This window comes from Schistocerca serialis, chromosome 12 (assembly GCF_023864345.2).
Source record: "Schistocerca serialis cubense isolate TAMUIC-IGC-003099 chromosome 12, iqSchSeri2.2, whole genome shotgun sequence".
In the NCBI taxonomy this organism is placed as follows: domain Eukaryota; kingdom Metazoa; phylum Arthropoda; class Insecta; order Orthoptera; family Acrididae; genus Schistocerca; species Schistocerca serialis.
In genome coordinates this window covers 183,799,264-183,822,733 of record NC_064649.1, presented here as the reverse complement: position 1 = coordinate 183,822,733, position 23,470 = coordinate 183,799,264, and the positions used below count along the sequence as shown (strand labels likewise).

General features: G+C 42.3%; 1 protein-coding gene across 1 annotated transcript in view; it reads left to right on the top strand.

The window, feature by feature from the left end:
- Window positions 1-23,470, top strand: part of LOC126428234 (molybdenum cofactor biosynthesis protein 1-like) — a 112,342-nt gene that overhangs the window by 71,728 nt on the left and 17,144 nt on the right. Inside the window, exons 4-5 of the mRNA XM_050090149.1 lie at window positions 1,823-1,968; window positions 15,011-15,096. Of these exons, the coding sequence (XP_049946106.1) occupies window positions 1,823-1,968; window positions 15,011-15,096 (232 nt within the window). The remainder of the gene's footprint in view (window positions 1-1,822; window positions 1,969-15,010; window positions 15,097-23,470) is intronic.

Here is a 23,470-nt window from a genome sequence, read left to right as displayed (position 1 = left end):
GGACTATCAGACCAATTATGTGATTGGATTGAAGAGTTGCTAGATAACAGAACGCAGCCTGTCATTCTCAATGGAGAGAAGTCTTCCGAAGTAAGAGTGATTTCAGGTGTGCTGCAGGGGAGTGTCGTAGGACCGTTGCTATTCACAATATACATAAATGACCTTGTGAATGACATCAGAAGTTCACTGAGGCTTTTTGCGGATGATGCTGTGGTATATCGAGAGGTTGCAACAATGGAAAATTGCACTGAAATGCAGGATGATCTGCAGCGAATTGATGCATGGTGCAGGGAATGGCAATTGATTCTCAATGTAGACAAGTGTAATGTGCTGCGAATACATAGAAAGAAAGATCCCATATCATTTAGCTACAATATAGCAGGTCAGCAATTGGAAGCAGTTAATTCCATAAATTATCTGGGAGTATGCATTAGGAGTGATTTAAAATGGAATGATCATATAAAGTTGATTGTCGGTAAATCAGATGCCAGACTGAGATTCATTGGAAGAATCCTAAGGAAATGCAATCCCAAAACAAAGGAATTTCGTTACAGTACACTTGTTCGCCCACTGTTTGAATACTGCTCAGCAGTGTGGGATCCGTACCAGATAGGGTTGATAGAAGAGATAGAGAAGATCCAACAGAGAGCAGCATGCTTCGTTATAGGATCATTTAGTAATCATGAAAGCATTACGGATATGTTAGATAAACTCCAGTGGACGACTCTGCGGGAGAGACGCTCAGTAGCTCGGTATGGGCTTTTGTTGAAGTTTCGAGAACATACCTTCACTGAGGAGTCAAGCATTATATTGCTCCCTCCTACGTATATCTCATGAAGAGACCATGAGGATAAAATGAGAGAGATTAGAGCCCGCACAGAGGCATACCGACAATCCTTCTTTCCACGAACAATACGAGACTGGAATAGAAGGGAGAACCAATAGAGGTACGCAAGGTACCCTACACCGTCAGGTGGCTTGAGGAGTATGGATGTAGATGTAGATGTAGACCAAAAAATGTTTTTCTTGTAATGAAGACACTAAAGTGGGGGTCAGTCATGCTGTTATTGCTTTTAATGATGGCAACATTGGTAGCGTGAAAGTGCTACAACATATGGGAATTAATTCTGGAGCAAACTGCATCAGAGAATTTGAATGGATGGACACGGTTTGCAATGGTAAAGCAGAGTATGCAGCACAGTTGGCCACTACGGAGTCCAGAAAGAAGAAAACAAAAAAAAAAACTTAAAAAAGATCAAGAGGATGATATACAGTATGGTGCAGGGTGCTTCTGAGTGACTAAAAATAAAATGTTAAGCATATATTGAGTTACAGTCTATTAAAACTTTAAAAACTCTTCCTGAAAATTTACATTTTCTCTTGCATTTTTCCCTAAATCTCAGAAACTAGTTCAAGTAGCGAATTCAAATTTTCAGGGAGTAATGACATACGTATCCTGAGTCTTCTGAACTAAAAGAAGAACATAATGTTATGTATAAATAAAATTATTTGGAATAACATACAAAAAAGTACACAAAATTTTAACTGTGTAATTAAAAAATTGTATTTCCAAAAGCAGTGGCTGAAATGCAATTATTGTAAGACTCAGAACACATAGTTTAATGTCCTGTAAAAGTTTCTTGTCAATGGCTACAGTTGTTCCTGAAGTACGGGGAAGTTAAGTCACTAAATTTAACATTGTCAGGATAGGGCGTTCAAACTCCCCTTAATGCACATTTTCTCCTTCCTCCACTTGGTGAGCAACACATTTATAGTATTTTCACAACAGCAGTAGCTATTTTCTTACAATTTCTTTTTGCAGGCATACCATGTCCCGGGCTTCAAGGGACGTGTGGGATTTATTACCTCAATGAGTGAACACTTCTGTGGCACGTGCAACCATTTACCGATAACAGCTGATGGCAATTTGAAGGTGTGTCTCTTTGGGAATTCAGAGATATCTCTCAGGTGAGTGATGAAACATAGAATAATCATGTCCAAGTGAAAATTCATGCAAGGAAACCATAAAATTACTAGAAGACTGACAGACTGATCAGTATTTTACCTTCAGGAGGTGAAATTCCAAAACTTCTTATAGACACATTTGTTCCTCTTGTCCTCACATTAGTTGTGGAGTCTGAGTGACCTTTCAGACCTTCAGAAACTTATCCCTCTTTCCTCTCTCATGAAGGAACTGATAGTTCCAAATGCTGAGTATAGAATAATACTTTCAAACTGTTTGCCATGCACATTAGGTATGTGGTTGGTATATGGAAGAGATAAACTGCAGTTAAATCCAGCAGGTATGAAATGAGTAATCTTTTCTTGAAGTTTTCAGCTTGCACCCTCCTCCCTCCCAGACATACAAACCAGATACCTCTAGCTAAATAATTTGTGAGTATATATAATTTGCCTCTGTCAACATCATGTTACACTAACATATTTGTGAGATTAAATTAAAGGAAAGTAATCAGGACTGGAAATTATGTGAAGACATTTTTAGCTATGTCCCTAGGTTGTAATAAAGTTAACACAGTATTTCTGTCCATGTGATGGTAACTATGATTCGCCAGCCACCGTTGCCGAGCGGTTCTAGGCGCTTCAGTCCAGAACTGCGCGACTGCTACGGTCGCAGGTTTGAATCGTGCCTTGGCTCAGATGTTAAGTCCCATAGTGCCCAGAGCCATTTGAACTGTGATTCATGATTATCAGAGTCTATATGTTCCAAATAAAAATTGGAACGTCATGTGTATAAATGTACAAATTATTAGACAATGGGACCAACAACTGACACTTTTAAATTGATGACTAGACTAAGAGATTAATAATAGGAAAAAAACTGCAAGATACTTGGCGATAAGTTTGTTTCAGGACAAGGTAAGGGGGGTGGGGGGTGGGAAGAATCAGCTCTCTCTTTGTGAGCATACCAGAAATCCTTTATCAACCGAAGGTAAAATAAGATATAAAAATACAGGGTCAAACAATTAATTTAAGTATCTTAAAAACCAAATGACTAATAAAATTGGAAGCTAAGAAAAGTAAGTTCGTAGTAAGTAGGGTGAAACACAGGGGGCTGCAACATATTGCCATTGTTGTTTGACTTGTCTATCAAAGAAAAAAGAAATGGATCGAAACAAAATAAAAGTGAGAATGGAAATATATCAGAAGCAGATAGGAATAAGCAAGGAACATATTCTTTAATAAAAAAAAAAAAAACTGACATGTGAGGCAGATTTTCCTACAATTTTATGTTCAAAGCACAGCAGTCTGTGAAAGCAAAATATTTATGACATTGAAAAAAGAAAATCAGTGAGTGAAAAGTGTGTGTAGGTGAATTGTGGTGAAAGATTGGATATTGGAACTTCTGTTAGGCTGCCCAGTATTAGTTAACTTGGTAGTAAAGGAGCAAGTTTGCAAGGGCAGATAACTGTTTGACTACGTAAAATAGAGTGGGAGTATGGAAAAGCTAGTCCAAGATAGGATGAAAAAGATAACAGCAACTTAAAAAATGAACTGATAAGTTACCATGAACCCCATTCCAATCTAGTGAATGCAGTGGTTGACAATATCTTGTGACATTCACCTATAAGTCTCAAACAATAATTCAATAATTGCTAAATAAAAATACAAAATGTTGACAAGACTGTATCTAAGCTGTCACTCTCTTTTGAAACAAGTGTGTTTAAACCAACAAACACGCAGGAAAGCAGGGACAACTCGCACACTAGAGAAGGATGGGCAGTATCATTGAAGGAGTGAGCATAAACCATGTGGAATATGTGTGGTACAAAAAAAAAAAAAAAAAAAAAAAAAAAGATGAAGAAGAAGAAGAAGAAGAAGAAGAAGAAGAGGAAAAATGTTGATCTGCAAACAAGGGAATAAAAATTTTCCACGTGAAGAGACAATATGGTACTGTGCTGATGAGTGTGTACAAGTGGTGATATACAATATACATTGATAAAGGAACTCTGCATTGGGCCCAGAAGACCACGCAATGCTCTTCGAGAGATGTCCTCTACTATATATCTATGGAGAGTTAGGGGGTCAGTATACAACTCTCCAGGCTGTTATCAACTTCCAGAAGTTGAAGACACTACTTCTCACTTGAGTATCTCCTCAGCTGGAACTACAAGCAGAGTGTACCCTATTCCAGTCTGTCCACCGAGCAGAATTTCCCGGCTCTACAAGGAATTGAACCTGATCCCATTCTATGGCACGCCTGTGGCATACTGACTGCATGGCTGTGGCAAGAGTCATAATATATACTTGTGAACAATTGAGTTATAATTATTCTGTTTATTGGGGAGAGAGTATGTATATTGCCACTGTGAATGAAACAGTTTAGTGTATCATATCTGGAATGTATTCAGACCTCGTACTTGTTGTGTGAGAGCGCAGTGTCTTAGACACTTGTAGTGTTTGTCTTAGCATGTACTAACTGGTGTGCCTTACTTTCTAGTATTTTTAATTGTATATCATTACTGGTGCCTCTGGCACTTTTGTGTTGCAATAGCAATAGCTTGCAATAGCAAACATTGAGTAAACCATGGTTTTTGGATTAGAAGTAGAGGTCAGCTGGATTGACATTGGGAATAGAGTGATGGGAAGTGGACAATAAGCAGTTATATCGAAGGGTGCATTATTTGATATGTTAAGGTTAATTACAAAATGTGAATTGGAGAATTTTTCACGTTGAGCAGAAGTAAGTTTACAGGACCAGGTGTCAAATTACACATGATCAGTGTGAATCCCTATAGTCAGCATGAACACTGGCACACAGAATAATTTATAGGTAGCCTTGCTGTATATAAAAAATCAGATTTGTGCTGAACTGTCATAAACAAACTGTCACTTCTCTGGAATAAATAGACTCTGATTTGTTAATTACATCTGTGTAAATGAAAAATATAGGAAAACATAGATTGCTGCTTACTGTAAAGGAGACATGTTACACTGTAGACAGGCACAATTAAAAAGGCACTTACACAAAGCTTTCGGCCACAGCCTTCATCAGCAAAAGAGATACAGAGAAACACACACATTCATACACACAGGCAAGCACATGTCACACACATATGACTGCCAACTCCAGCAGCTTGCCCCTAGCTGCTGGACTTGGCAGGTTTTTTTTCTCTGTGTGTGTGCAGGGAAAGATAGATCACTATTTACCATAAAGAAAACAAAGTTGCACCAGGCACAACACACAAGCATTCATTACGTATCCTGTTTCAGACCTCACACCCTCCTTTTTTAACTTAGCGCGTGCCTTTCGGCTTCCTCTCATTGTGTCTAGGCTGTCTTGTCTAGACACAACAATTTTTGGCGACGAGTCAACGGCAAGGGTCTTGTCCTTTCTAATTGCTTACATTTACTTGTGTCATGTCTTCGCCAGCTGTACTGTCCGAATTTTATCGCTTGCAGAATCAGCAGACGCAGGCGTTATTGGATGCCCTTGGACAGCTCGTCCAGGGTCAACGTGAACTGCACAACGATGCGGCAGCCGCCGCTCTACCACTACCGCAGCCACAACTCACAGTTGCACCGCCTTTTAGGCCGTTTGACCCAGCTAAGGAAACATGGACGGAGTGGTCACGCCAGTTTGGATTTCATCTCGCCGCCTACAGAATTCAAGGTAACGAGCGGCAGCCTCATTTATTGGCGTGTGTAGGGGTGCAAACGTACCGTGTGATAGTGAAATTATTTCCCCGACGCGACGTAGCAACTCTGTCCTACGAAGAACTTTTGTCTGCTTTAGATGCCTATTTCAAGGAAACAGTTAATGTAGTTGCAAAAAGGTATACGTTCTTTCGTACAAAATGTACGGCTGGTCAAACTAATAGGGAGTAGGTTGCAACATTGCAAGGCCTTACAAGGGATTGTGCTTTTGAGTGTGAATGTGGACTCCCTTATTCAGATACAATGGTCCGTGATGCAACTGCACAGAACGTTTCTGATGTTCGTATACGGGAACAGATTTTGAAACTAGTTAATCCCTCCCTTCAGCAAGTGATAGACATATTAGATAGACAAGACACGCTTGACTTTGCTCAGGAATCATTTGCAACTTCGCCAGCCGTGTGTAACATTAACCGGCCCGCCGGGCGCGCTGCACGGCCCGGTAAACTGCCCTCGCGCACGTCCACGCAGCTGCCGCTACGCTTTAAACCAGGTGTGCCGCCACAGCATACAACTGCAGTGAAATCATGCCCGCGGTGTGCTACTAGACATTCGCGTGAAAATTGCCCGTCACGCCAAGCTATTTGCTTTTTCTGTAATAAGAAAAGACATGTTCAAAGTGTTTGCCAGAAAAAGCTCAGATCAGACAATCACAACCATTCCAGGCCTTTTGCTTCGCGCTGGAATCGAACCAAGGACACTCGGGCTCGTGGACCTTCGCCCATGGACATTCATGTAGTGAATTCCACCCCGTCCAGTGCCACTTTCTCAAACAGTGACAGTGTTCGTCCCACACAAAGTGTGCGTCGACGTCACCGGAAATCACGTCAATTAGCAAGTGATGCTGTACCTGTATCAGTTCAGATTGCACGAGACAGTCGCTCTTGTCGTCAGCAGGACAATAAACTTTTTGTAGATTTGGACTTTAATGGAATGGTCATACCATTCCAGCTCGATACCGGAGCTGCAGTTTCATTGCTCAATCACGACACGTACAAACAACTGGGCAAACCTCCGTTGCGTGCCGCAAATGTTAAGTTAAATAGTTATTCAGGTCAGAATATCCCTGTGTTAGGACAGTGCAGCCTTCTTGCAACATACAAGGGACAAACAAAACTTGTCTCATTTTACGTTCTTCGTTCTTCTACTGCAGTGAACTTGTTTGGTTTCGATTTATTTCAGTTGTTTAACATGTCTATAGTAAATCAGGTCCTATCAATGAATCAGACTGTGCCTTCAGACAATGTTTCTCGTCTGTGTGAAGAATTTGCAGACATTTTTTCACCGGGCTTAGGTTGCGCTAAAAACTATGAAGCACATTTGGAACTGAAAGTCAATGGGCAACCGAAATTTTTCAGAGCGCGCAATGTTCCTCACGCATTGCGTGATGAGGTCACAAGAACATTACACGATTTAGAATCACAAGGTGTAATTGAACGTGTGCAGGCTTCTCTCTGGGCCTCACCATTACTAATTTTGCCCAAACCTTCCGGAAAACTGAGACTTTGTGTGGACTTCAAGGCCACTGTGAATCCACAACTAGTGATTGCAACTTTTCCATTACCCCGCCCGGAAGATCTTTTTGACAAACTGTGCCCGGGTAAATATTTTTCAAAGTTGGACGTCGCAGATGCGTACTTGCAAATACCAGTGGACGAAGAATCCCAGCGCGTCTTGGTGGTTAACACGCATCTTGGTTTGTACCGATTCAAAAGACTGCCATTCGGGTGTGCATCCGCCCCTGCATTGTTTCAGCAATATTTACAAACTGTTTGTGTGTCGGTCCCTACTGCTGCGAACTATCTGGACGATATTGTGATCTCCGGAAAGACAGCAGACGAGCATTTAGCACACCTACGAACATTATTTCAGGTATTGCGACAAAATGGTCTTCACTTGCGGAAGGACAAATGTGTGTTTTTTGCTCGTGACTTACCATACCTGGGACATGTCATCAATGCCCAAGGCATACATCCGAGTCCAGAGCACCTCCGTGCCATACAAGACTTGCCTTCGCCGCAGAATTTGAAGCAGCTACAGAGTGTGTTGGGTAAAATTAACTATTATCATCGCTTTCTGCGCAATGCCTCTTCCATTTCAGCTATGCTTCATAGCTTACGCCGTAAGGGTGTTCCGTTCGTCTGGACGACGGAATGCAAACGCGCCTTTCGCCAGTTGAAATCGGCGTTGCTTTCTAATACTTGCCTTACGCCATTCGATCCCCAGATACCCCTTTTGTTGATGGTAGATGCATCAGATTTCGGGATCGGTGCTGTGCTTACGCACAAAGATGGGTCGCATGATCGCCCTATTGCCTTTGCTTCCAAATTGCTCTCGTCTGCGCAAAGAAATTATTCACAGATAGAGAAAGAAGCTTTGGCTCTCGTGTTTGGTGTTACTAAGTTCCATGATTTCTTGTATGGTCATCACTTTACCATCATCACAGACCACAAACCTTTGACGTCGCTTTTTCATCCGAACAAGCCTGTACCTACGCGTACAGCGCAGAAATTCATTCGCTGGTCTATTTTCCTCTCGCAGTACCGCTACGATATCTTGTATCAGTCCACTGCTAAGCACGGAAACGCCGATGCGTTGTCCCGTTTGCCTGTTGCTGAGGATAGAGCATTCGATTCTTCCGAACTTGCTTGCATGTTCATTGATTCGGAAACCGATGACGTGGTCGACTCGTTTCCGATTGATTTTCGTCGTGTAGCTACAGCCACAGCTGCTGACCCGGTCCTTGCTACCGTTTTGCGTTTTGTTGCTACGCAATGGCCTTTGTCAAAGTCTCGGATCGAGGATCCGTTGGTTCGCCGATTTTTTGCTCACAAGGAGAGACTTTTTGTTCGACGTGGTGTTTTGTTGTTGCGTTCTGATAATCGTCAGTCCAGAGTCGTGGTCCCACATTCGTTACAGTCCTCTGTTTTACGGCTTCTTCACCAAGGACATTGGGGTATAGTGCGAACGAAACAACTTGCTCGTCAGCACTGTACTTAGTTCGGAATTGATGCTGCAATTACGAATATGTGTTCTTCTTGCATGGCGTGTGCCGAACAACAATCCGCACCGCCGCGGAAAGTCTTTGCATGGCCAAAAGCCACTTCCCCTTGGCAACGCTTGCACATCGATTTTGCTGGTCCATTCTGGAATGCTCGGTGGTTTGTTCTGGTAGATGCCTTCAGTAATTTTTCTTTTGAGGTCCGGATGTCTTCCACGACGTCAACTGCCACCATCCAAGCGTTGTCTGCTATCTTTTGCACTGAAGGTCTTCCGCAGACTATTGTTTCCGACAATGGCCCACAAGTCATGTCCGCATAATTTCAGTCATTCTGCCAGGCCAATGGTATTCAACATCTGACATCCGCACCGTTTTCGCCTCAGTCCAACGGTGCCGCTGAACGATTGGTCCGGACTTTCAAGTCACAGATGTTGAAGTTGAAAGAGTCGCATTCTCGGGAGGACGCGTTGTTGCTCTTTTTGTCTTCGTATCGCTCTCAGCCCCGAGATGGTCGCTCGCCGGCTGAGTTGCTCCACGGTCGTCCTCATCAAACCTTGATGTCTTTGCTGCACCCGCCGCATCAGGTTCCTGTGCAGCGGCAGACTTCTGCTTTTGCTCCAGGCGACGTTGTATTTTATCGCAACTATCGAGGTTCACGGCGTTGGGTCGCTGGGCGCATTCTTCGCTGCCTTGGCCACGCGATGTATTTGGTTTTGGGGGCCTCTGGTGAGGTGCGTCGGCATCTCAATCAGCTGCGCCTCTGTTGTCGCTCGGGTTATGCCGCTCCCCGTCTGCTTTCAGCGATGGTGCCGTCCGGTAAGCGCCCTGGGGACCCATCTACTGGCTCGCCTCATCCCCAGGTGTTACCGACGATGCCTTCCATTTTGCCCCATGGCGACGCGCCGCTGCCGCCTCCGCCGCCGCCGGTCCTCCAGCTAGTGCCGCCCGCAGTGGATGCTTCGCTGCAGCCACCAAGCGCCTCCCTGGGTCATGCGCCACCGATCGCTTCCCGTGACCAGCTGTCCTCCACCATGGTACTCTTGCCCGCTCCGGACCACATGGCGTCTTCGCGCGTCGGGTACCCCGACGCAATGGAGGTCGACCCTTCGGCCCCTCCTGTCTCTTTACGGGCGCATACACCGCATGTTGACGTGCACCCTGGACTAGGTTTTCAGGTGTTTCCTAGCTCCCCTTGGACCGAATGGCCGGGTGCGGGTGGCATAGCCTCGCCTGTTGTTAGGCTCCCCACCTCATCACATACGTCAACATGGGGTTCTCCCCACGGCGGGCGGAAGCCTTATAACACGACCGTTCGCCGATTTGCAGGGGAGGAATCTGGTGTCACCGCCAGACACCACACTTGCTAGGTGGTAGCTTTAAATCGGCCGGGGTCCATTAGTACATGTCGGACCCGCGTGTCGCCACTGTGTGATTGCAGACCGAGCGCCACCACAAGGCAGGTCTCGAGATACGGACTAGCACTCGCCCCAGTTGTATGGACGACTTTGCTAGCGACTACATGGACGAAGCATTGCTCATTAGCCGAGCCGATAGTTAGAATAGCCTTCAGCTAAGTCAATGGCTATGACCTAGCAAGGCGCCATTAGTAACATTGCATGTATATAAAGAGTCTCACTTGTATCACCACAATCTCCAGATGTACCAAAAGGATGGATTAAAGTTAAGTATTCCAGAAGCTACGTACTTTTCTTTACAGCATTCATTATGTATCCTGTTTCAGACCTCACGCCCTCCTTTTTTAACTTAGAGCGTGCCTTTCAGATTCCTCTCATTGTGTCTAGGCTGTCTTGTCTAGACACAACATGAAGCATGCAGGAAGGTCTGATGATTTGCGGTACATATTGCCAAGGTGGCAGGGAGCAAAATAAGGAGTGATCAAAAAACTTCCATTTGAAGGTTGCATAGTTCAGATCAGATCACACACACACACACACACACACACACACACACACACACACACACACACACACACACACCCTAAGGTAAGTCTTTCCACTCCCAGGATTGGAAGGACTCCTTACCCTCTCCCTTAAAACCCACATCCTTTCGTCTTTCCCTCTCCTTCCCTCTTTGCTGATGAAGCAACTGTGGGTTGCGAAAGCTTGAATTTTGTGTGTGTGTTTGTTTCTGTGTCTATCAACATACCAATGCTCTCGTTTGGTAAGTTACATCATCTTTGTTTTTAGATATATTTTTCCCATTTGGAATGTTTCCCTGTATTATATTATATATCAGTGCTTTCCTCTCCCACAACTATCCTGCAGATCTTGTCCACAAACAGATCTCCCAAGCAATACATTCCTCCCCACCCAACAACAATGTTACTACCCCCAGACCACACAGAAGCATCCCCCTTGTCACCCAATATTATCCTGGCCTCGAGTACATCAACTAATTACTCCGCCAGGGATATGACTTTCTCAAGTCAAGCCCTGAAATGAGATCATCCCTTGACAATATTCTCCCCACACCACCCAGAGTTGCCTTTTGCCAACCCCCTAACCTCCGTATCATCCTTGTCAAACCCTACAATATTCCCAGACCACCTTCTCTACCCAGCGGTTCCTACCCCTGTAACGGACCCCGATGCAAAACCTGCCCCATGCATCCCCCCACAACCAACTACTCCAGCCCCGCTACTGGTAAAACATACACAACTCAAGGCAGGGCCACATGTGAGACAACACGTCATTTATCAGCTGACATGCCTGCACTGCACAGCCTTTTACATTGGTATGACGACAACTAAACTGGCTGAGCGCATGAATGGGCACAGACGAACTGTCCACCTAGGAGATGTCCAATACCCAGTAGCGGAGCATGCCCTCCAGCATAATTCTAGGGACCTAGGAACCTGCTACACCATATGTGCCATTTGGCTTCTCCCACCCAACACCAGTACCTCGGAACTGCGGAGATGGGAACTTGCACTCCAACACATCCTTTCATCTCGCCATCCCCCTGGACTGAAACTATGTTAACCAACCTCACTCCCATTTACTCTTTAGTCTTCTCCTCTTTCCCTTTCCTCTTTAGCCATTCATGCATCTTTTCATCCTACATAGTTGCATTTATCTTTATACTATGTACCTCTTTACTTCTGTATTCATCCTCCTTGGTTTGAAGCTGGCAAAGTAATTACAGTAGAATATCTTTGGCTTCCCTCTGACATCCATGCCTCCATCTTTGCTACCCTCCCTGTTTACCTTTCCCCTGTTGCTTCATAACCTGGGTTGTGAATAACTGAATCCACTTTCCCTTCTTCCCCTTTTTTCCCCTCTCTCCTCCCTGATGTAGGAACGAAGTTCCGAAAGCTAGGATACGTCAATTTTCTGTTCTGTTTTGTGTATGTATCGGCTGTACTGAGCTGAGGTAAGTACTGGCCAGGCCCTCTATCTCTTTGTTAGTATTTGTTTCATATATATAAACACACACACACACACACACACACACACACACACACACACACACACACACACACACACACACACACACAGGGATCCCAACCCAAGTCAAGTATTCATATCATTGTGGCTACGGACACACATGTGCGACTTTAGTGATGGCGTTCAGGATTTGAGTCTTGCATCTGGCAGGCAGTATTTTTTCATTGTGTTAAACAATTATGTATTTATATTGAAGTTTACTATTTTATTTACCGATCTTGCAGTTTCCTTGATTTCTTGCAAAGTACAATACAATGAAAACCTACCGTATTGCATAAAAAGTAGATGAGTATAAACTTCAGAATAGCATCATTGCCATTAAATGACCTATGTTTTCTTTACTAACTAATGTCTGTAAACAAAAAGAGGACAGAAGCAAAAAACACAAAATCAGAACTTGTTTTGCTTGATTACAGCAGGGACAATAATTTTGTAACATATACAATTACAACAGATCATATTTACAAAATGTTTTTGAAATTTGCTCTGTTTGCTCAAATGAAAGTATTGCACTGCTCAATCATTCCTTTACACTCAGCCCTGACTGCTGCACATGCTGTGGGGTATGTCATCTGGTTATGTCATATGTTCAGTGTTTCTCACCAATTTTTGGGGTATTTTGAAATGTACAAAAAGGCAAATGCAGAAAATTATCACATTTTGCTGCACATTACATGCGTCACATAAAAATAATGTATACAAATCTTCTCAGATTTGCCACTGAATAACTTTGTGCAAGCCTCACAATATTTCACCAACACAACTGTTCGTCATCTTCAGGTAGTGGTGGGTCCTGTCATCACTGCTGCAAGATGTGACTGGTGATATTTGCACAGCAGAATTGAAATTTGTCAGGCTAGAAGCAGGAGTACGAATGTGTGGACAGGCACTCCCAGTTGGATGGAAATGCTATTCATAGTAGCCTTCTGCTTATGTGTTGTGGGCAATGACTGCACTTCTGGACACTCATGTGGTTAAAAGCTGAATTAACTCTCTGCAAGGTGCTGCATCAGGTCATACATCGGAGGATCTGGTTTCTACTGTTTTAATTTCATGGCAGTCAGTGCTGGATTCTGGGCAGTGCTTAGTCAAAATTCCATATTCCTGTTGGTAAGATTGCCCACCGTATGGATACATGCCTCATTGTTAAAAACACAATCCTAAAGTGATGATGCTGAGGATAAAATTTCAGTCCTCGTGGGAAATGTGTGGTGCCCTGTATTCAGGCAGTGCTCTGCTACCACTAATTTACTGGGTGGCATTTTTGTCAGCGCTGTTGAACACAGTGTTCTTGCACAATGTGAGGTGTCTGCCCTATATAAGATTTCCCATAATGGCATCAGATCTTATATATGATCTGTGTTTTCTAAGGTCAAGATTGTCTTTAACTGAACACAAACAATTCCTTAGTTTTGCTGGTAGACGAAAAACACACTTGATTCTGTTTCTCTTAGTGATTCTTTCTATTTTTGAAAACATGCCACTGAAATATGGTAGGAAAGCCATTTGCAGTGCTTGTCTAAGTATCTTCATTTACATCCCTACACTGAACTTGCTTTGCTCAGAACACATTGCAAATCTGTTTACAAGAATAAACATTCTGCTGGAACACTGTTCTTAGGTGTTACAGTTCACCAGGCAGACTGTCAGTATCTGAGATCATGTGTGCTCTATGTGCCAGGGAGTGTAAGACACTACCACATTGTGCAGGGTGATGGCAACTTTTGGACCGCAAATATAACTCTGCATGTATCAGTTTGCAGTAGAGACTATGCCCCAGTGTTCTGTCAGCTTTTCTTCTAACCGTGACATCCAGGAATGGTAAGCTGCTATCTTTTTGTACTTCCACAGTGAACTGAATATTCGGATGGACCGAGTGCAAATGCTGCAGGAACATAGGTAGTGTCTGTATTATGTGGGCCACACCACAAATGTCTCTTCAGCATTCTGCCAGAAGGAGGAAAGTTGGATATTTACTAAGGGAAATAGAGGATCTCCCATGGGAACACTGTCCACTTGATCAAAGTAGTTGGTGTTACATAAGAAATAGGATGAGGTATGCACATGTTTAAACAGCACCACAATTTCTTTCTCAAACTTGCTGCTAATAACCTCTAATGAGGGCTGCAGGGGCACTTTTGTAAGTAATGGTATAACATTTGAGCTAACTAAAAGATCTGAAAGTTCTAGTTTAAGCATCTTCAGGTATTCTATGAAATCCTCTGAATTCTAAATATGATGGTCATAGTCATCCACATGATAAATTTCAAAGCTGTCATGTGGAAATTGCCAGTTCCATCTTGCAGCAGTGATGGTGGAAATCACCACCACCTGAAGATTCCAAAACGTTGTGTCACTGAAGTATTGAGGGAGGGACTTGCATAATGTTATCTGGTGGGGAACCCAAAGTGTTTTTGCAACAGATCTATCAGGCAAGCCTGAAAAGTCACATATACTCCAAGCAGTAAGTACCTGTTGTAAAATGGCCACATTAGTGAGCTTGGCAATTAATTAACAGTTTATCAATAAATTTGGCTTCATTTTGCAAGAAATTGTGCTGTGTTCCACTACTCCCTCTTCAACAAAACTAATGTCAGTTTCTGCTCCACCTCTTCAGCCCGAGATCCTATGTATACTCTTGAGCATTTGTGTAAGATACCTGTTTATTTATAAAAATAAAAGTAACTTCTATCATGACTTTCCCATTCTTGTCCAGTGGGTTTGTTATCCTGCTGTTGCCTACTGCAGACTACAAGATTACTGTTGAAGATTTCTGCAAAGTTTTTCTTTCTTTTTAGTGTACCAACATTTCACTGTGTGGTAATTGCCTGGTACTGTTTAACGGGTGTTTTAACTGTTGTTTCAGAGATGCAATACGAAGCAAATGCAGTGAGGATGACTTGCTTGCCATGATTGGGGCAGCAGTGAGAAGAAAGAAGAAACAACATGCAGGTAAGATACATTACAGCAAATGTAACTCTATAGATAGCAAGAAAATTTCTGCTTAACAAGTCATAGCAAACATAAGAGCAAAATAGAACGAAAAACAACAGTGATAGAACCTGAGTTTTTTGTGTAAAATTGGATTTAATTTTTTATTTAGTATTCATTCTGATTAATGCCCATTGGTCAACAGTACATTTCAGCCCTAGAATTTGGTTCTGCAAGGTCCACCAGATAACCATATATGGCTGTTGTAACTCCTTTATTGGACTTCAGAAGTTTTCCAGCTACAAATCTTTTTTTTTTCTTTCTTTCTTTCTTTTTTTTTCTTTTTTTAAAAATAGCTAAAATGCAGAAAACATCATAAAGGAAACACTAACAGAAAAGCATCAGTGTCCTTGAAACAATGGAAACTCCAGTAGGAATATCAACAATGTTGGAAAAGACAGATTACTACTTACTGATGAAGGCTGTGGCTGAAAGCTTTATGTAAGTGTCTTTTAATTCTGCCCATCTGCAGCCTAAGGTATCTTCTTTATGGTAAGTAACAGTCTGTCTTTTCCTTCATTATTCATTAGTGTTCTTTGTTTTTATTGCTGTTTAGCAAGCATCGTGTGGTATATAAGGGATGTGAATAGCGTCAGATGTTGAATCATCACTCTGGAGGATATGAAGGTGCTGCATATTGGTGTGAGACAGCATTATCTGATGAGAGTTTGAAAGAAACCTCATTGTGGATGTCCATTTGGTCGCCTGGTTAAACCTTGCAACATCTGTATTTTTGGAGTATTTGGATCTCAGTGGCCTGATGTTGGAAAGTAAGGGCATACTCATCATCAATCTTCCAGTTGACTACATCAGACCACTATAAGTGAGCATCACTGTGTAGTGTACTGAGTACATTGTAATCTGTTCATGTCTGTGACTGCCATCTGAGAACAAGTACAGTAAACTCTCGTGCAGCTACACTTTTGGCTAGCTAGATTGACACTTGACAAGTTTCAATTTGCGTGCACCTGGAGCCAAGCATTTGCTGGTGTTTTTTGGCAATCTACTGCTAATCAGTGCACAGGTGCGTGTCAAAAGTCCAAGTATCGTCAATTTGTGCGTGTGTTGGTTGAAGCTCTAGTGTGTTTCTTATTCGTATTGCATGGTTTCATGCCACTGCCATCTATTGGAACTCCTTGGAAGTACAGTACATACAGTATTGTTCTGTGCAGTGCAACGTAGCCCTGTCGAAACCGACAATTAGAGTGCGCCGCCTAACACTTTCCACTTGTTGTCGGTACATCAAAGCTGAGTGTTTAACAGTGAATGTACAACACCCTGTTGTGTTGCCACGTGGGCTTGGGTATAACAGAGGAAATGGCATAGATGTATCGAATGCTTTCATTTGATGGCTGCCACAGCCTGGTTTCAAAAGTCAAAAGTTTGTCTAGTGCATCTCGAGTGTTGTCAAGTTGTGCATCTGTATGTTTCTGATTTGAGGTTTTGTGCTCCCACTATGTGCCTTAAAGTGTCCAGAGATAAAAGGGACCAAAAACCATAAAGGACTCAGTCGAGTGTCTGTAAAAAGAACACTGAACGTGACTACGGGCACAAAACATAAAACGAATGTGATCTTGTTGGAAAAAGAACTTCACACTTTGCAGAGAATTGATGCTGGTGAGCCACCCACAAAAGTTGCTGCAGAGTAGGAGTACAATTACTGATCGGAAGACAAATCGATCAGGAATTGAAAAATTTTGTTCCATCCAAGCATTGGGCAGCGCAGTGAAATCTTGAAAAACAATGAGAAAAGGTGCACATCCTCAGTTAGAAGAGGCATTATTTTTGTGGCACGAATAAATAAGAGCCAAAGGTGTGTCAGTTTCAGGTCCTCTACTTTGTCAAAATGAGCTGATGAGTTGATTGAAGGAAAGAAGCAAGAATTCCTCGGAAGTAATGGCTGGCAGGATCGTTTCAAGAAGCGGCATGGCATTCATTAAATTGCCATCAGTGCCAAATCATTATGTGGGGATGAAGCTGCTACGCTGATTTTAAGAAGAAACTGCACACAATCATTGACAAAGGAGGTTATACTGGCAATCAACTTTACAAATGTGATGAAACTGAGTTGAATTACAAAGTGCTGCCAATGACAACCCTTGCCTCTAAAGAAGAAGAAATGGCTTCCGGATACAAAAAAATCAAAGAAAGATTTACTGTCCTCACTTGCAGTAATGCCACTGGTAATCATAAACTGTGTCTTACTTTAATTGGCAAATCCAAAACACCAAGAGCATTTAGACACCAACCAACCATCTTTGCCACTGAGGTACACGAATCAGTCTTAAGGCATGTATGAACAGTGCCATCTTCAGAGAGTGGTTCCAGGCAGAGTTTGTTCCAGCTGTAGTAAATTACATGGAAGGAAATGGACTTCCTTGAAAAGCGCTACTTCTTGTGGACAGTGCTCCTTATCACCCAGGTGATCTGCAAGATGGGGATATCAAAGTTGTATTTCTCCCACAAAATGTCACATCTCTATGTCAGCCGATGGACCAAGGTATTCTTGAGGCGATGGAAAAACATTACAGACGCAAGATGCTGGAATACTTAATAGGTGTGATTGATGCTGCAGATGATTTTGTGGAAGCTCTTAAAAAAATCGATGTTTTAAGTGTCATTCATTGATTGCTGAAGCTTGGAATCTAATTCCTCCAGTTCCTCTTGTTAGGTCTTGGAAAAAACTCTTAGATCGTAAGGCAACCTAAGTGATGGGAAGGAGGAGGCAACACCGAAACTCAAGCTGACATAATTTTGGTGAATTTACTGGAGAAGCTGGTTGTAAAGACACACACTTCGAAGACATTGAAGAGTGGATGGAAAATGGCATTTTTTCATGTGACTGAGGATGAAATCGTCCAAATTGTGACCGATCATAAAGTGTCAGAAGACTATGTTTCTGATGATGAATCAGAGAAAAATATTCCTCACACATTCTGTTACGAAGTGATCCAAACTGCCCTGGAGTACATCAGCCAACAGGAGGAGATGATTTATCCTGAAATAGTTTGATTTCAACGTTGGAGATGTATTGTTGCAGCAATAGTTTCTCAAGCAAAAAAACAAAAAAAAAGACATTCGTGACTTCGTTACCAAAAAATAAACTCTAATGAAGCATCCTAGAACTTCTATGTCCATAACTTAAAAAGTTTTTTTTTTTTTTTTACTTTTCTTGAAAGTTCCTCTGGACAGACTTTTTGTTCCTTTGAGTAATCTCTAGATTTGTTTCGTAATTTTGTTCAGTAGTTTATATTTTATTCAAAAGAGCAGGTAATAAAATTAAAACTCCTGTTTTTTCCTGCTGCCAAATAAGGGAGATTTTTTTCTGTAAGAATGCAAAATAAACGAGCTTTGTTATACAGCATTTAAAAACTTTGAGTTTTCAATCATAGTTTGGTGCCTTTTTAACATGTCAACACAATTTTTTCAGTAAAAAAGTGCAGGGTTATTTGCAACCGTATCAGAAACGTTTTACATACCCTACACACGTTTTACGATCGTGTTTCGCAATATTGACACAATTTGAAGTGTTCACATGTGAAAACAGGGGGACTTTGATTTATCTGAAATTTTCGTTATCGGAACCGGCCACCGTCCTGATCATTTTGGATAAACAGGAGTTCACTGTAATAGACTCCTTGCAACATGCTGTGTCATACAGCTAGGAGCAGCCAGACTGGAATTGCCATCCTGCGCATAGGCTGCCATTAACACCCAAGCAAATGACTGCGTGTGAAGTGGTGCCATGATCGAGAAGTATGGACTGCTAATGAATGGTGTCACATTATGTTCACTAATGAGTCCCAGTCCTGCACTGCTCCAAATGACTATCGTGAAGTTTGACAGTGACCCGGGGAGATTGGGAGAGGTCCCATTCTTCCACATTTTGGGGGGGGGGGGTCACAAAGGAGTCCCATGGTGTGGGGAGCCATTGGGTATGACTTCAAGTCACGGCTTGTAATGGCCGAGGGAACTCTGATGGTACAGCAGTGTGTAATAGTATTGTGGTGCTATTTTTCAACAGGCCAGTGCTTGTCCACATGTAGTATGTGTCTCTTTAAATTGTCTGCGTGATGTTGATATACTCCTGTGGCCAGCAAAATCCCCATATCTGTCCCCGATAGAACATTATGGGACCAACATGGACGTCAACTCCGTCCCACTACCTGTATCCATGATTGCAATGTCCAGTTACAACAGTTGTGGATCACCTTTCTCAGGAGGGTATGCAGCAGCTTTACGACATCCTCCCGCACTGTCCAAGCCAGACGGGGTGCATTTCTGTATTGATAAGCGGGCTCAAACTGATAAGTTCTGTGTAAATTTGACTCTGTTTTGTTATCACTGAAATAACATCACATATCCTCTAAATTCGCTATGTTTCAATTTGTTTTCTCCCCACCTTCTGAGTGTCTCACTTTTTTTCAAGCAGTGTAATTTAAGACAGACATAAGAATATGAAAATGGGATGGCATATCACATTGCTATTCAACTATGCCCCTAAGAAAATTGTAAGATAATGGAGAAGAGCAGGTGCACTATTACACTGACAAGAACGTAAACTTAAAGATAGAATTATATTGTGTAACCTATACCTATGACATAATACTAATTGACAAAAACATCACTGATGTGCTAAAGCAATTTGAAATATTAAGGGAGCAAGCTAGGAAAATTGGACTACTAATTTCACCTGGAGAAAAAATTCTTGGCTGATACCAAAATGGCACTAGTTGAACTTATATAGGGAACGACATATTATTTGGTGTTAAAGAGTTTAAATAATTGGGTGAAAAAGACCACTGAACATCATAATGAAAAGAAGGCCATAGAATCCAGACTTCAGAAAATACAAACTGTCTCTCAGTTAACTAAAAGTATTTTTCCTGGAACTTTAAAATCTAACTTTGTACAACAGTGATCAAATTAGAATTTCTTTATGCATGAGAGAGACTCTTTGTCCAACACAAGACATGAAAACAGCAAACTGAATTAGAAGAATGTAAAACTGTAGTAAAAATCTTAGGTCCAAGAATAAAAGATGGAACACATCACACAGAACCCAGCGTGAAATCTCCAGGCAAATTCCAAAAAACTCTGTTACAATGTGTCTCCAAAGACTCCAACTTGTGGGACATACAGAAAGAATGTATCCAAACAGGCAGCTCATTGGATTCCCACATACTTGAAAAATAAGATCCAACTGATGAAAACAAACAGGAAGAGACCTTAAGAAATTGGAATCACTACATTTCCAGTATTCTGATGTAGTGATGAGTCACACAGAGTGCAGTCTCACAGTAGCTTGATCGATGCTTGTACTTGTGTATGTAGTATATGCAAGTGTGTACAGCGTCTATTCTGGTGTACTCACAATATGCTAATTTAGTGGCTGAGCAGTAAACCGGATCCCTACTCGGTTCCAGTGTGCTGTGCTAATTATTCTTCTTCACTTGACATTTATGCTTGGAGCTGCAAGAGAGGTCATTTTCCAGATAGTGCCACAAAAACAACAAATTCTCAGATATCAGTTTAACTTACACTCTTCAACATCATAGACAACATTTCACATTAATATGTTGCAGAACACTAGATTAGTGTTAAAATTGCCAGAGTAAACATTGTTCTCCATGTGACAGATTGTCACCCAACGTCCAAAATAGATAAATTTTATATCTCTGCACAGAGAAGCAGCTGGTTGCTCATTGTCATCTGTGGTGCTAATCAATGGGTCGAGCTCGTTGCTGGCACAGTGCCACCACAGAGTAAGTGGCCCCTCATCCCAGCAGGTGGCGATGTTTTAACACCCGTATAGCTCCCCAGACTTACCACGTCTGTGGATAACTCCGTCTCTGCACAGAACTTCCCACATTTCCCACACAGTGGGCCATAGTGCCTTTTACACACAATAAATCTTCAAACTTATTTCATTGGCTAAGTTAAAATTCGAGTGTGACATGCTATTTCGTAAAAAATAGCAAACGGTAGACATGGATGTTATTGTGACTCTTTCCTAAGGCAACATTTGTGTATTACACTTGTAGAAGTGCTCTGCAACATAAAACAGTAGACCGTAAGTTCAAACAATGGAAACTCCAGGTTGGAATATCAGCAGTGTAGGAAAAGATAGAGTGCTAATTACCATAAAGATGGCACGTTAAAATGCAGACAGGCACACTTAAGACACTTACACATAAGCTTTTGGCCACAACCTTCATCAGAAAAAGAAATAGAAATACACACCATTCATTAACACAAGCAAGCACACCTCACACACGCATGACCGCCAACTCCGACAGCTCAGACCAGAATGCTAGTCTGTAAGTTTGCTACACAATAAAATAATTATTCTGAGCTACAAAAAAATGGATTCAAAGAACTAAACTGCTTGAAGAAAAAAAAGGGAAGCTCCCTGAAGCAACGTAGTTTCACAAGTGTGCATACCAGTGGTAAATTATGAGAGTCGCAACTCTCTGAAATGGATACAAAGGCCACCAGATTGCATTAGCTTTGTTTGTGTCTGGGATTGTTACCATGAATGGTAGGAGCTATAAGAGATGTGAAGAGTGTAAGATGTTGAGTGATCCCTGTGAAGGACACAGATGCCCTGTACTTCTGTGAGTCAGCATTATCAGCACATAACAAAATTTGAAGGGGCCTAATTGTGTGTCTCCATTTGCCAGGCTGATTGAATTATGCAATATGCAGATTTGTGAGACATTCAGACGTGGTAGTGGCCCCATGTTGTACTGCTTGGGAACGTAAGGGCGGCGTGCTTGTCAGCAAGCTTCCAGTTGACCGTGTCTGACGAGCCCATGGGAGAATCGCTGTAATGTACGCCGAGCACATTGTAACCCTTTCACACCTGCACCTGTCATGTGATCAGCAGTGAGTCACATTCTGCAAGACCCGCAATGACAGTTGTCAGTGAGTATGACAACGACATAGGGAGAGGGCGTGTGGGGCAGCATCGGATATGACTTCAGGTCACTCTGACGGCACAGCAGTATGTCATGGACATCCTACATCCTCATTTGCTACCTCCATGTCCAACGGAGTTACAAGAGACAGAGCAGTGAAAACATATCCAGTTGTTGACTCACAAAACGGTTTTGAGCTGTGACGCATGTAGTCTCAAGTGAATCATTCATACAAAAAGAAAAGAAGAAGAAGCTAAAGTCAGAATGTGAAAAAATTGGAGAATGGAATAGATATTTGAAGACTTCACACTTGAAACTCCCAGTTTTCCTATTGTGAAAGTACCTTTGTGACCATATGCATTTCACTGACGATAAACTTTCTTTCTCCCCCTGGGTCTTGGCTCCATATTTTTTCATCCAGTTGAGTCATAATACTTGCATAGTATTTGTGAGGTATTGTTTCAGTCTTGCAAGCTAATCTAAAATACAATCCCTTTTGCATCCTAGAAAACAATGACCACTCTTTCTCTCCGATGAAGTCACCTTGGCTATTTTTGTGCAACTGCTGTTTCATTTCATCCACGGGAACAGATTGGTGCATAGAATCAGTTGTGTGTCAGATTGTCCCAAATTGTTTTTCACATTAGGTTGTAGTCAGGCTTCAACAGACATGCCACTCACTTTCTGGTACAGCCACTGCATCAGCTGGTTTGCACATCTTTTTAATTACTGATCTTGCAATATCACACTGTGTTCTTTCTCAGCATTTTCATATTTGATTGTAATTCTAGGAAGTTTGTTCATGAGTCATCTTACAAACATATGCCACATATGAATTCAGCCACCCATTCCTTAACTGTTGACTATGAAGGAACTCCCCCCATGAACCATGGACCTTGCCGTTGGTGGGGAGGCTTAAGTGCCTCAGCGATACAGATGGCCGTACCGTAGGTGCAACCACAACGGAGGGGTATCCGTTGAGAGGCCAGACAAACATGTGGTTCCTGAAGAGGGGCAGCAGCCTTTTCAGTAGTTGCGGGGGCAACAGTCTGGATGATTGACTGATCTGGCCTTGTAGCATTAACCAAAACGGCCTTGCTGTGCTGGTACTGCGAACGGCTGAAAGCAAGGGGAAACTACAGCCGTAATTTTTCCCGAGTACATGCAGCTCTACAACTTGACTAGAAGAAGAGATCGGTTGGTAGGACATGTTTTGAGGCATCAAGGGATCACAAGTTTAGCATTGGAGGGCAGTGTGGAGGGTAAAAATCGTAGAGGAAGACCAAGAGATGAATACACTAAGCAGATTCAGAAGGATGTAGGTTGCAGGAGGTACTGGGAGATGAAGAAGCTTGCACAGGATAGAGTAGCATGGAGAGCTGCTTCAAACCAGTCTCAGAACTGAAGACCACAAC